At 35.9% G+C, this 13,500-nt stretch overlaps 3 protein-coding genes across 3 annotated transcripts; 2 read left to right on the top strand and 1 right to left on the bottom strand.

The window, feature by feature from the left end:
- The first annotated feature begins 1,478 nt into the window (after positions 1 to 1,478).
- On the top strand, positions 1,479 to 4,839 carry LOC149398987 (uncharacterized). Its single transcript, XM_089612370.1, has 11 exons — positions 1,479 to 1,626; positions 2,145 to 2,196; positions 2,505 to 2,585; positions 2,697 to 2,724; positions 2,854 to 2,936; positions 3,294 to 3,326; positions 3,827 to 3,905; positions 4,058 to 4,110; positions 4,269 to 4,329; positions 4,443 to 4,525; positions 4,610 to 4,839. The coding sequence occupies exons 2-11, from the start codon at positions 2,161 to 2,163 to the stop codon at positions 4,751 to 4,753; spliced, it is 681 nt and encodes a 226-aa protein (XP_089468496.1). The 5' UTR covers positions 1,479 to 1,626; positions 2,145 to 2,160; the 3' UTR covers positions 4,754 to 4,839.
- Positions 4,840 to 6,433: 1,594 nt separating this feature from the next.
- Positions 6,434 to 8,365, top strand: LOC149398986 (uncharacterized). The gene is made up of 2 exons (XM_089613443.1): positions 6,434 to 6,570; positions 7,531 to 8,365. Exon 2 carries the CDS (start codon positions 7,539 to 7,541, stop codon positions 8,280 to 8,282), a length of 744 nt encoding a protein of 247 aa, XP_089469569.1. The 5' UTR covers positions 6,434 to 6,570; positions 7,531 to 7,538; the 3' UTR covers positions 8,283 to 8,365.
- Positions 8,366 to 10,064: 1,699 nt separating this feature from the next.
- Positions 10,065 to 12,747, bottom strand: POP4 (ribonuclease P family protein). The gene is made up of 9 exons (XM_089611060.1): positions 12,608 to 12,747; positions 11,703 to 11,882; positions 11,462 to 11,497; positions 11,304 to 11,374; positions 10,958 to 11,223; positions 10,785 to 10,853; positions 10,652 to 10,710; positions 10,465 to 10,566; positions 10,065 to 10,384 (listed from the first exon to the last, which is right to left on the bottom strand). Exons 2-9 carry the CDS (start codon positions 11,845 to 11,847, stop codon positions 10,284 to 10,286), a joined length of 849 nt encoding a protein of 282 aa, XP_089467186.1. The 5' UTR covers positions 11,848 to 11,882; positions 12,608 to 12,747; the 3' UTR covers positions 10,065 to 10,283.
- Between the last annotated feature and the right edge of the window lie 753 nt (positions 12,748 to 13,500).

Raw genomic sequence — 13,500 nt, 5'->3', positions numbered from 1 at the left:
AGGCAATTGCCGAACCAGAATAAAATCGAGTGTTCTTGATGTGTTTTATGTTCATTGAATTAGTTGCTTGTGTCCTAAGAAATCTGTTCTTGTTTTGGTTTTTTGAAAGAACTAGTATAAAGCTGCAACACTCATCAATCAATGGCGATGGAATAAAAAAAAATGGAAAAAAAAAAAACAAAAAAATTCGTATATTTCTACAATGATGTGAAATACGTATTTCTCGGCATACATATATATCAAAACATCAAAATATTTTATCGTACCGACGGAGCTGAGACTCTTGAGCCTGTTCGAGAACAAAACTAACGGAGGAAAAACAGAGATCGAGAAAAAATCAGACCTAAAATGGAAACAAAACAACATATAAAAAGATGGCACATAATCTGAAATAAATTTCTGAGAATGTTGAAGGATCAAAAGAAATAGATGTTGAAGAATCAAAAAGTGATTATTACATTGGCTAAAGAACGGCGACGAATAATCGGACAAAGAGAAGAATAAATTTTTTTACCTCGGCGAAGCAATCGATCTCGAAGAGTGGATCGACGACGACGAAGAATCAAAAAGCAATCGATCTAGCTCAATATCGAAATAAATCCGTTGAAGAATAAAATAAGAAAATGAAGTGAAAAGCAATGGAAATGAACTGAGAGTAGCTCCAACGCTGGCTTTTTCTTGCTGACGTGGAGAGCTTTTTATCTATCACTCATTTAACAATTTAACCATATTTCTATTTTTTTTATACAATTATTTATTGATTTATATGTAACAATTACATTTATTTTTACCATGTTCTCAACAATATTACCGTACTCTCAATTCTTTTACACATTCTCAATTTTATAAAATTGTTATTTATTAATTAACATGTAACAATTACATTCAATTATACGATGTTGTCAACAATTTTACCATAATCTCAATTTTAGAAGAATTCAATTTTATTTCCCACTATAAATAAGCATCTTGATGTTCATAATCTCCAAATCAAAATCAAAGTTTTCTCAAGTCTCTCTATTACCCACTATGTATTTTCCTATAACTATAAATAAATAAAATTTTGTTGAAAATAAAGAGAAAATATGATAGTCAACTTGCTTGTATTATAGTGATGTGAAAGAGAAATATAATTAAATATTATTATTTTGGTGATGTGCAGCAAAGGTGGGCAACTCTAATATTGGAGTTTGCTCTCTAATAAGAAAGGGCAAAATAGTCAAAGCCTATTGAATAGCAGTGGTTTACGAAATGAAAACCGGATGGCAGCTAATGGTGAAAAAAAAAGGAAAACAAAAGTTATTGGTAGCAATTTCCACAAAAAAGATGGGTTTCCCTTATCGAAGCCCATCGGCTTTAAATAGGCCGAAGACGTTGATCCAAGGAATCATGAAACTCAGAATTGGGCTACTATGAAATCTAAGATACACAATCCAAATTCGATTAAAAGAAAAAAAGATACACAATCCAAAATTCATCCTCTCGTGTTATCCCGCGTTTTTTTTTCCTTGCTTCATCGCCTGTCGGCCAATTTACGTTTGCCATCGTTGATTTACACTTTGCACTCTATCAACTTCCCTTCTTCTCCGACGGTTATACGACCAGAAAGAGAAAACACACACGGAGGTACGATTATTTTTTTATTTTTTTATTATTTTTTCTTTTTTTTTTGGGATTGAGAGTGACGATAAGTGTGGGTGTTTACCAAAATTTTATATTTTTTCTTACTTCTTTTTAAAATCAATTGGAATGAGAAAGTGATAGTCGTGGGTCCGTGACAAAGCAACTGATAATATTTTTGCTAAACCCTAATTTATACGATGTGAAGTAAGGTTTTTCTTACCCCTTTTTCTTTCATGTTGCTTCATCGATCACAAAAAAAAAAAACTTAAAATCAAAATAATATTTGATGCTTAACGGTCTCAGTTTAAAGAGGAACAACCATTCTTGATATCTACATTTGTTCTCTATACTGACTGAGAGACTGAGAGCTTCTCCTGTTTTCCATGGTAGATCAAACATTCAACAGTATAGAATCCGATTCTATACTGTTTTATAAAAACCCTTAGAAAAAAAGTTATGTTTTCAGAAATTCGATTGATTTGGTTTATTTTAATTATTTTTCTTTCTCTTTGAATATTCAGTGATAAAGCAGGGACTATGACCGGCCAAAAAATGGAAACAAATAATAATAAGGTAACAAAATACTGTTTATTTATTTATTTATTTTCTTAGTTCATATTGTTGAATGTGGATTTTATTATTCCTCTATTTTGAAAAGTTTTAGTTTTGTTGACTTCAGAAATTATTTGACTTTGTTCTGTAATGAATAATTTTGGGTAATGAAAAAGTCGGTTGTGTTTGGAGAAATAAATTTTTGTTATCTATACAGTAATGGAGTTCAATTAAACTTTCAATATTATAGTTTTTAATATTTGAATTCGTTATTATAGATTCTTAATGGAAAATATTTAAGTGTCAATTTGTGGTTTGTTAATATGTAGACCGCTGGAGTTGATAATACATTTAGAAGGAAATTCGATCTAGAAGAGTACTTGGAACGAGCTCGAGAACGCGAAAGAAAGGTATTTTTTTAAAAATTTATTTCAAAAGTTGATCTCTTCAATGATTTCTTTGGACTTAATTTTCACGTTCTTTTGCAAACTAAATTCGTTTTGGCTATTTATTTTATGCAGGAGGAAGAATCGAAAGATAAATCCAAATGTAAGTTAGCTTCATTTTTTTCTATGAGAGTGAAATATTTCTGTGTTGTTTTCTCTTCTTTAAAAATAATTAAGATTTAAGGGTTTTGATTTCAATCATTTTGGTATATATATATAATAATTTCTGCAGCAAAAGGTCCTCCGGTGCAAAGAAAACCATTAAAACCCAGAGATTATGAAGTGGACCTCAATTCTCGCTTGGGAAAAACTCAAGTAAGTTGTTCATTGGCTCTAGGTTTTTATTCATTTATAAATCTCTTGATTTGGAAAAGCTAGTAAGAAGTTGGAAAACAAGTTGCTGATTTAGTTTGAGGCCATAGAAGTAAAGGACTTGTAAGCATTGCTAGTTTGTGAGGACATTGCAGTGACACTGACACATCAATTATTGTTTAGTGACACTGACACTTTTCCGATTCACGGGTACTACAAATCTTCGGCCTCAAGGACTTTTTCTCTTTTAATCACTTAAACTGGCGGGTTTAATGGCGTAAAATTGGTGATACTTGATCAATTTTTGCTACTCCGTTGTATTCTGAATTTAAGCTTTTTCACTTTTTTTTTTCCTTGCAGGTCGTAACAACAATTGCACCTCTCAGCCAACAGGTAGAGTTTTTACTACATGCATGGTTTTGATCTCCGTAAATAAGTTCTAATCTGTTTTCGGTTTCAAATTGTTAATATATTGCTTTGAAGTTATGTTTATGGGTTAGTTCCTCTGCATCTTTAACGACATAATTCTATTTAGTATTGCCTGCATTCATGCCCGTGGACCATAAGTTGGCTGATATTTTTTATGGGTTATTCAAGTAAGATTTGGAACTCAAAGAATACTTTTGTGGTGTATTACATAGGGTTAGGTGATTATGCACTTTTAGTGCCTGCGTTAACTACTCGGCACTCTATTAACTACAGTAAAAAAATGCTTATACGTTTCTTTAGTTGTGAACGCAACTTCGATATTCATCCACTTTAACGACTTGTAAAAAAAAAACTCTGTTAATGATTAACTTAAATTTCGATATATCACTGTTGGTCGTGATATTCGATCCTTTTTTTTTCCCTTTTCTTTTCATTTTGTTTATGTTGTTTTGGTTCTTTTGCAGGCTGGATACTTTTGTTCAGTATGTGACTGTGTGGTTAAGGATTCTGCTAACTATTTGGATCATATCAATGGAAAGAAACGTACGTTATCGTCCATGTACCCTTAATGATACATATTTTACGAAATTCCTTTTGGCATTTCTTTTACATATATATATATATATATATATATATATATATATTTATGGTAGTTTTTAGGTTCTGACTATTGTTATCATTAATTTATCTCATAGATCAAAGGGCTTTGGGTATGTCGATGCGGGTAGAGCGGGCATCTCTTCAGCTGGTAGACTTGGTTTATTTATTTATTTATTTTTTTATTTTTTAACTTTCTGGTTAAAATGGCGAGTTTGTGATCGTTCAAATATATGTAGAAGTGATAAAGATTGCTCAAAATTATCATCGATTCTAAGCACTCACTGTAGCACTTGTGGATGAATGCAGGTCCAGGAACGGTTTGAGAGTCTTAAGAAGAGGAAAGAGCCCGGGACCTTCTCGGAACAAGGTTAGACTTGAAGTGATCAAATTTTTTTTGTAATTATTAATTTTCCAACCTTTTGAAGTATAAAAAAGCTCATGAAATTTATTGGGAACTGATTATTGGCTATTCCTCTTCAGATCTTGATGACCGGATTTTAAAACAGCAGCAAGAAGAGGAGGAGCGGAAGCGTCTGCGTCGAGAAAAGAAGAAGGAAAAGAAGGTTAAATTGCAGTTTTTTTTTCTATGCTTTGTGTCCTTTGGATTATCGGATTATCGTCCCTCAATTTGTTGATCTGGGTTTCAGAAAGAGAAAGAAGTGGAAGAGGAACCTGGAGTGGATGGTGATATTGCTGCTATGATGGGGTTTGGAGGTTTCGGATCATCGAAAAAAGTAGTTCCTGATCGAAGTCGAGAGTTTTTTTTGTCAGTGAAAGAATCCGAATTCTAGGTTGCAAAATTGTAAAATTACCTGTTAATAGTAATCGTCCTATAATTGTATTGAAATGAAATCTCGACCAGCTCCAAGTTCTTTTCTATGGCTTCGTTTACCTTTTTTTTTTTTTTTTTTTTAACTTAGAAAAGAATTATTCGTCATTAAGGGGGGCTTGAGAATAAGTACCATCAATTAGAAGATTAATAACACCATTCTGATTACTCAATCAGTGCATTTTCACGTTTTGGATGCAATTGCGAGTCCAAGGCATTGAAAACAGAGCATAAGCTACGAGGCCATGTTAGAGCTCGTGTGTTTACAATACAACACTGAGCTATAATATGGAGACATTGGGGAGTGACGATCCTTGCATGGTTACTAAACTGATTATACAAAAGAAATTCGTTGGAGAAGTTAGAAAAACTTTGAAAAAAAGTATGTATCTTTATATCTTTTGTCGAAACCGTCTATCGAACCAATTCAAAAACTACGTTTTCCTCCACCAAGAACATCTAAGACATGCTTTATCAAATCCAACGAAATCTGAGCTACTATGTAAATGTTATGGATTCGACTTGATATGTATTACCATATCTTAGACTAACCTTTTTTTTTTTTTAATAATTATATAGTTTCGATGTTATACGAAAGTAGAAATAATGCGCTTGTTTTTCAACTTTCTAGCACCTTTTTAACTTATTAGTTTTTTTACGCGCCCACAGGTCACATATGTAAAAATTGAACTTAGAATGTATGTTCGATATATATATATATAACTTCAGGTTCCTCTTCCACTTCTTTCTCTTTCTGAAACCCAGATCAACAAATTAAGGGACGATAATCCGATGATAATCAAAGGACACAAAGCATAGAAAAGAAACTGCAATTTAACCTTCTTTTCCTTCTTCTTTTCTCGACGCAGACTCTTCCGCTCTTCCTCTTCTTGCTGCTGTTTTAAAATCCGGTCATCAAGATCTGAAGAGGAATAGCTAATAATCAGTTCCCAATAAATTTCATGAGCTTTTTTATACTTCAAAAGGTATTTTTATAAAATGAGACTTTTGGGTGCGACAAAGTCGCACCTAAATTCTAGGTATTTTTATAAAATCAATTTTTTCAATTCGTCTTCTTCATTTGTCTCCGCCGCTCTCACTTCTTCCCTCTGCAAAATATTCAATCTCCGACCTCCACAGCCCAAGTTTCTTCACGAACTCCACAGCCACATTGGAGCTTGCACAACGCCTTCACCGGAGTCGCAGAAATTTCGTGCCTTTCACCGGAGTCTTGAACAGCGCCAAATCATTGGAGCTTCACTGGTAGTTTCAGCCGTGTGCTTCACCGACCGACCAATGTGGTACGTGTTCTCTTTCTCTCTCTCTCTCTCTCTTTCTCCTTCTCGCCACCTCTCGCCGGTGTATGTGACTGACCAATGTGGTGGTTTCAGGCGTCATTGGAGCTTGGGAAGTAAATGATTTTCTGACCCTCAGCCTCTCGCCGCCACAGAGTCACGGGCGTGCTTCACCGGAGACGAGCCGAGTCGTCTTCACCATTCGCGCATTCCGGCTGAAGATCGAGACCGAGTCACAGTCTCCACGACCCAGTTCCGACCGGTAATCTCTCTCTCTCTCTCTCTCTCAGTGTACCTCTCAATCTCACTCTCGCTGTCTCTGCGAGCCTCGCTGCCCAAAACAGGCTCTCGCTGCGAGACAGTCCCACTCCGACAGCCTCTCTCCCTTCGTCCGAGGACGTCTCAACACAACCCCGAGCTTTTGTCCGTTGCGCCGTCGCTCACAGCCTCAAGCCACCGTCTTTGCTCGTCGACTCTTCAAGAGGTTAGTTCATTTATTTATATTCTTATATGTAGTCTAATTAATTAAAAAGTTAATTAGATAGCTAGTTTAGTTTAGTTAGGTTAGTTTTATATGTAAATTATAATTTGAAATGTTAATTTACACATTTTAGTTTGTTAGTAATGTTATATTGTAAATGTTATGTTAATTTTAGTAATGTTAATTTGAATTAATTTAATAACATGTTTAGATTGTATAGTCAAATGCTTAGGTTTGTGATTTAGTAAATGATATATTTGATTGAATTAACAAATGTTATGTTGATTTTAGTAATGTTAATTTGAACTAATTTAATAACATGTTTAGATTGTATAATAAAATGCTTAGGTTTGTGATTTAGTAAGTGATATGTTTGGATTGAATTAACAAATGTTATGTTGATTTTAGTAATGTTAATTTGAATTAATTTAATAATATGTTTAGATTGTATAGTAACATGCTTAGGTTTGTGATTTAGTAAATGATATGTTTGGATTGAATTAAGATATGTTATGTTTGAATTAATTTAAGTTGATATAATTAGTTAGTTTGTTAATTTTTCAAGTAAATTGTAAATAATATTATTAGTTACTTAGTTTGAAATTGTTTAGTAAATAACATGGTTAGATTTACGGTTGATAAAATGCTTAAGTTACATGATTTGTTAGATATTACGATTAAAACATTGTAACCGAGCCACGTAAGCTCGGTTTAGGGTTTAGTTAATTATAATGATAGTTTTTGGATGATTTGTATATGCTTTTAAATGAGTTTGCAGGTTTTTGGTTTTTTAGTATTATATGGGAAACTCTGCCGAAATTTCGGTAGAGTTTCCAACCAATTAATCTCAAAACCCCAATTTTTTTATTCCGACTTCAAAATAACGTAAAATTCATAATCTCTTCTTCATTCGCTTGTCCCTTAACAATAACTCTCAATAATTTTATCTTTCTCTCTCGTTAGCCAAATCAATGTCCAATCCAAGTAGAGACTGGATCACCGAGAACAATCGGCTGTCCTTGCAGTATAAAATCGGAGTATCCGAGTTTATCCGCGCTGCAAGAAGATTCCCGAACGAACGTGGTGAATATCGGTGTCCTTGCAGACCTTGCAATAACGTGAGATGGCACGACATCGGGATTCTAAGGAATCATCTGCTAAACAATGGATTTACCCCGGGCTACACCAAATGGTATCATCACGGCGAGCTCGAGCAACGTCAAGATTGGTATGTCGGGATAGGTCCCTCGGTCCTGAGATCATCAAGTTCGTCATCGCGGCGCTTTCCAGATCCAGCACTTAGTGAGCTACAGACCCAATTGGCGGCACACCAAGTTGCTATGGACGAGTTCAAGCGATCCTTTCAAGCCCAGATGGAGGAGATGCAGCGACAGCTCTACGCGTTCACACAGAATTTTTCACCCTTGCCTCATATGTCGTCCGGCGCCGCGAAGCCTCAGATGACGCCGATGCCTCAAATGATGCCGATGCCTCAGACGACGCCGCCATCAGTTTCAATGGCAGATCCTCAGACGACGTCGCCATCAGTTTTAATGGCAGATACTCAGACGACGCCGCCAGCTTCAGCTGAGTTCCACCGAGAGCGTACGACGAGCGGGAACAGCGCACGAGGAAGATTTAGCGGAAGAGGAGGTATTGCAATCAAGCAGTGGCGTAGAACCCCAGGAAGAGGAAAAGGGAAAGAAAAAAAATAGATTAAACGTTTATTTTATTATTTATCAAACATCGGAATTTTTATTATCTTTATGCAATTAATATTATTTATATTCTATTTTAACTAAAATTATCTAATGAATTTTCAAATGAATGTTATTAGTCAATTTATTTAATGAATATTTTAATTAATGCGATTTAGAAAATGAGCACAAAGAATTAAAAAAAAATGGATTACTTTTACCTTTGGATGCGACTTTATCGCACCCAAATATGGCGGCTAGGGTATTTTGGGTGCGAAAAGTCGCACCCAAAGGTGTACCCGCCAAATTTGGGTGCGACTTTTTCGCACCCAAAGGTGAATGCAAATGACTTTTGGGTGCGAAAAGTCGCACCCAAAAGCATACCTGCCATATTTGGGTGCGACAAAGTCGCACCCAAAAGTCACCGTTGGGTGCGAAAAGTCGCACCCAAAGGCGTACACGCCAAATTTAGGTGCGACTTTTTCGCACCCAAAAGTGAATGCAAATGATTTTTGAGTGCGAAAAGTCGCACCCAAAAATATTTTCCCGCTATTTTCAACATACTCTCAGTCATAATTTGGTGTGAATATGGGTGCGAAATATCGCATCTAAAAGTCGCACCCGAAAGTTATGACTTTTGGGTGCGACTTTTCGCACCCAAGACCTTTAGGTGCGGACTTTCGGGTGCGGAAAAGTCGCACCTAAAGGTGTTTTTGGGTGCGAAAAATGACTTTTGGGTGCGAGTGCGAATATTCGCACCCAAAAGTCGTTTTTGTACTAGTGCGTGGAACCCGATGATCTTGTGCTTTGGATCTTTTCTTCGAGATGAGAAATCGACGACGATTTGAGTCGGGGAATATCACACCAGGGTCAGACAAGCGGGAAGTCTCATGGAGATCGTACATGGAGCGCAATTCCGGGGAGAGAGACAGACGTATTTGTCCACGATGTGAATAGGGTCGTCGAAGACGAGTTTTTCGAGGCTTTCTTGTGTGAGGGAGCAAGAGGGAAGGTTGAGGCATTTCAATATCCCTAGTCATCTATCACAAGATGGTCGTAGTTTCGACCGACCATTTTGTCCAGCCCTAGACTAATATTTTTCTTTTTGTTTGTCCTTGACTTTTATTGTTGTTTCGTTGTAATTTCTTGGTTATCTATTGTGTTATTGAGATTGATATATGAAAAAGAATATGATTTGGGGTAGGTGAAGGAGGTCTTCTAATATTATATTTATGTTTGGTGATATACAAACACGTTAAACCATAATTTTCCGGATTAAAAAGATCATAATTTTCTACATGTAAGAGTAGGGTTTTTTTTTTTTTTTTTTTTTTTTTTTTTTTTTTATGTATTGCAAGTCAAATTGTGACCTAAATGCTTTGAAGTCGATGACACTTCAGGGCGGGGACTCGTGACATTAAATAATCAGTGGCATTAATTTTGCATATTTAACTCAATTTCAAAGTTTGTAAATGGATTAATTGAAGTGCACACGCTTCATTCAAGTGGTTGAAGTTGTAAAATTCTTCAGAAAAAGTATACAAAAGGGAAATATTATCGAGGGTTATTTAGCTTTTTTATATTATTTTATTGGGCACAATTGATCATTTCTACGTTATGTTGTTTGAGAGTGAGTACTACTTGAGGATTACATACATAGGAGTTGTTTTAATATTGTAGATAACTTATAAGACACTGACAAAAGCTTGATTTTGTACAGTTCGTAAACACAACCAGGAATAAGAGATTCAAACGTATCCGTGCAAAATTAATCGATCAAGTTCTGCAAAGCTTTACACGGCTTCTTGAACGATTCCATTCACACCCGGTAGATTCACATATAAATCGATTAATGCTGTGCATATATAATGACATGCTATGTTACACTCCACTTCAGTCTAGAAGCCTAGTTGAAGCAAACAAAATCTGGAACAACCACCGAACCGCCACAGAGAGACCTGTGAAGAATTTGGAACCAAGGAAAATCTGCTCGAAAGTATGAAATATTTGTTCGACGAGTCATAGTCCGGTCGTATTTCTTGAAGTGAGTTTGTCCCCGAGCAAAGTCACCTTCCATGTGTCGAATTGGCAAATGAAGACGGAACTCTTCTTGGGCACAACTGGAAGATAGTCCATCAAATTTAGGCGATAAAACAAAAAGAGCTATAATTTAGGCAACAAAAAAAAAAAAAAAATTCACCTCGGAACTTATCATCACGAGTTATGATTCCGAATGTCTCTGCGGTCTCACGAATCATAATACCACTCACCCCAGTGAGAGAAGCAGTTTTACATTCAACAACTAAAAACACACACACTGCGCTTTAGTTTAAGAAATGATATTAACATTAAGAAGCTAATTTGACAAATACACGTAACGGGTTTACCTGAAAGAAGAGCACCGTGTAAGTCTATGTCCATAGAGTGTTGAGCGAGCTGATTTACCCTATAAGGTCAAGTTCGATAAAACTAAGATCACATCAACGAAACCAAAGGAAACAACTTTGTATGTGAATTTACCCATTTTTTTTCAGATGTTGTGCCATCATATTTTTCCAGTGTTCATGCACCGGGAAGAACAATTCGTATCTGCAATCCGATCCACATATTGCCACAATGATTAATAAGGGAATAAAAGAACAATTAAAAAATCATGATTGAGCAAAACCGAAAAAACAAGCTGTCGAACTCACTTGTGGAGCTCCTTGGGCAAATCCAACGCCCCATTGTTCTTATGTTGTTTCATGGACATGTGCTTTTTGGAGCGCTTGGAGTGAATCCGCAGAGCCCTGAGACGAGAACCGGTGGAGATACTCCGTCCCTGAACGTAATTATCGAGAAGGACCCAATTGTCGATCTTTAAGCTTCTCGACCCTTGCGTGTATTTCTGACCCGCGTCCCCGTTTCGAAATATTTGGTCCAGAAAGTTATCGACTTTACTCTCTTTCCCATCGGAGCTCTACACTAAATCCAACCATATCAACCAAAAATCTCAAGATTCAAACTCTTCTTTTTTAAAATAAAAAGACATTGGTGTACATTGTATGTAATTAAATTCTCATCTATAAATTGGGGGAGCTTCAAGTAAGTTGAGCCGCTTTTCTGAAAATCTGCATAATCATCACTCACATTCACATAAAACTTCATAAAACACAATCCTTATTATGAAATCATATTATTTGAATTAAAACCATTACCTTCTGAAGCAGCATGACCCACAAAAGTGTAATTCCCTGTCAAATATATATATAAAATTACACCCTCGTATATATGTAAACAAAAAAAATTGGAACTACAATAAGGAAGAAGCGTGGAAATAACCTAAAATTAATAAAGCCTCAGACTTCACTCATTAAAGAAGAAGATCAAGCTTCAGTCTTTAAGAGAGAGAGAGAGAGAGAGAGAGAGAGAGAGAGAGAGAGAGAGTGAAAGAGAGACCTTTTCTGAGGAAAGAAGGTTTGGAATGGGTGTGTGTGAGTTTGTTGTGGCTAAGATCGAGCTCTGCTTTCGCAGCAGCAAATCGCCGCTCCAAAGCAGCCAAACTTCGCTGCTTTTGATCTTCGTGGGCCGTCTTCTCAGCCATCGTGAGAATAACCTCTCTACTCTCTACTAGTATCACTATATTATGAAACAACGGATCAAAAATGACTAATAATTAATCGAGGGTATCACCGAGATGAAGTCCAATCGGTGTCTGGAGGTGAAATCTGATATAATTATTCACATCAAATCAAGAACAACAATGGAACAGAACAGTAAAACAAACTGAACGCTAACATCAAATTCTCAAACACATAGCAGGCATTCATTAAAGAAAGAAACTGAGAGAGGTGTCATTGGTCATATACGAAGAAGCTAGACCGCATTTACAACGTTATTATTATTTTTTTTTTTTTGAAAAATACAGCAGAAAAAATTAGTCTGTACCAAGTGGACTTCTCCGGATGAACAAAGGTTGATGAATTTTTATTTTATTTTATTTTTTATTATAAATGAGGAAGAAGAACATCTAACATTTTTTCTTCACGCGGCAATGAGATACGCATATAAGATGCAAACAACTTAAAACCCCTAATATGAGTAATAACACAAATTCCTCAGATTTCCCAACAAATATCATCTTCCAATTCACTTAAAACACTTCCCGAAGTCACTCAATACAAATCGAGAAGCCTCAAAACGAAAAAAAAAAAAAAACCACATAAATTTCTTAAAATCGCTTTACACGAAAAAAAAGGTCATGACAGACAAAGAACAAAACACATTACAAGGATGAGAATAAAATGCTAAATTAAAGGTCAAAAACCGAACCAAATCGAGAGAAATTAAGATCGGCGACGAACCTAGAGGAGCGCGAATCTTGATACTGCCGAGTTCGACCAGTAAATCCAATAATCGCGAGACGAGAACAGGAAACCCTAACGCAAAACACAGAAACAGAAATAGAGTGAGACTCAGAGAGAGAGAGAGAGCGCGCGCGCAAAGTTTAGGGGAAGGAATAGGTGTGAGTGAGTGAGCGAGACTTTGGGTTATTTAGCTAGTTGCACTTAGAACCCATAAAAAAGTTATATTCTTTTGGTGGATACACTATCTCTTCGATTTTAAAAAATAACTATTACCTATTTCACAAAACAAAATTGCCCTTCTCATAAAAATAGGTTCATTTTTTTTTGTTTTTTATGAATCGAGTCCTTTATTTTCCATAATAATGTTTGTTAGAGTGCCCGGCCTAGGGATGGCAACGGGTACGGGTAAGGCCAGGTACACCTATTCCGTTACCCGTACCCGTTATAATTTTTTACCCGTTACCCGGACCCGTTTACCCGGATTTTGAGACGGGCTGGGTAACGGGGATACCCGCCGGGTAAACGGGTTAAAAATGTTGGACCCGTTATCCGTTTACCTGGTTTAAAAAAAGGGTAGCGGGTCGGGTAGACCCGCTTACCCGTTTATAAAATAAAAATCTATCAACAATATAAAGTTTAAAAATAATATATCATTTTTAGGTAAACATATGATTTATTATATTTTTTAAAAACAATGTTTACAATATATCATCTAATTATGTAAACATATGATTTATTATATTTTTAAATATTTAAAAGTTAACGGGTCGGGTCCCGGGTAACCGGGTACGAGATGGCTATTCCGTTACCCGTACCCGGACCCGTTAAAACCTTAACGGGTATTACCCGTTTACCCAAAAAGAACGGGTATTACCCGACCCGAATAAATC

This window comes from Urtica dioica, chromosome 4 (genome assembly GCF_054948205.1).
Source record: "Urtica dioica subsp. dioica isolate 48M chromosome 4, U.dioica_male_clone48M_v1_H2, whole genome shotgun sequence".
Lineage (NCBI taxonomy): Eukaryota > Viridiplantae > Streptophyta > Magnoliopsida > Rosales > Urticaceae > Urtica > Urtica dioica.
This window is presented reverse-complemented; position numbering and strand designations above follow the sequence as displayed.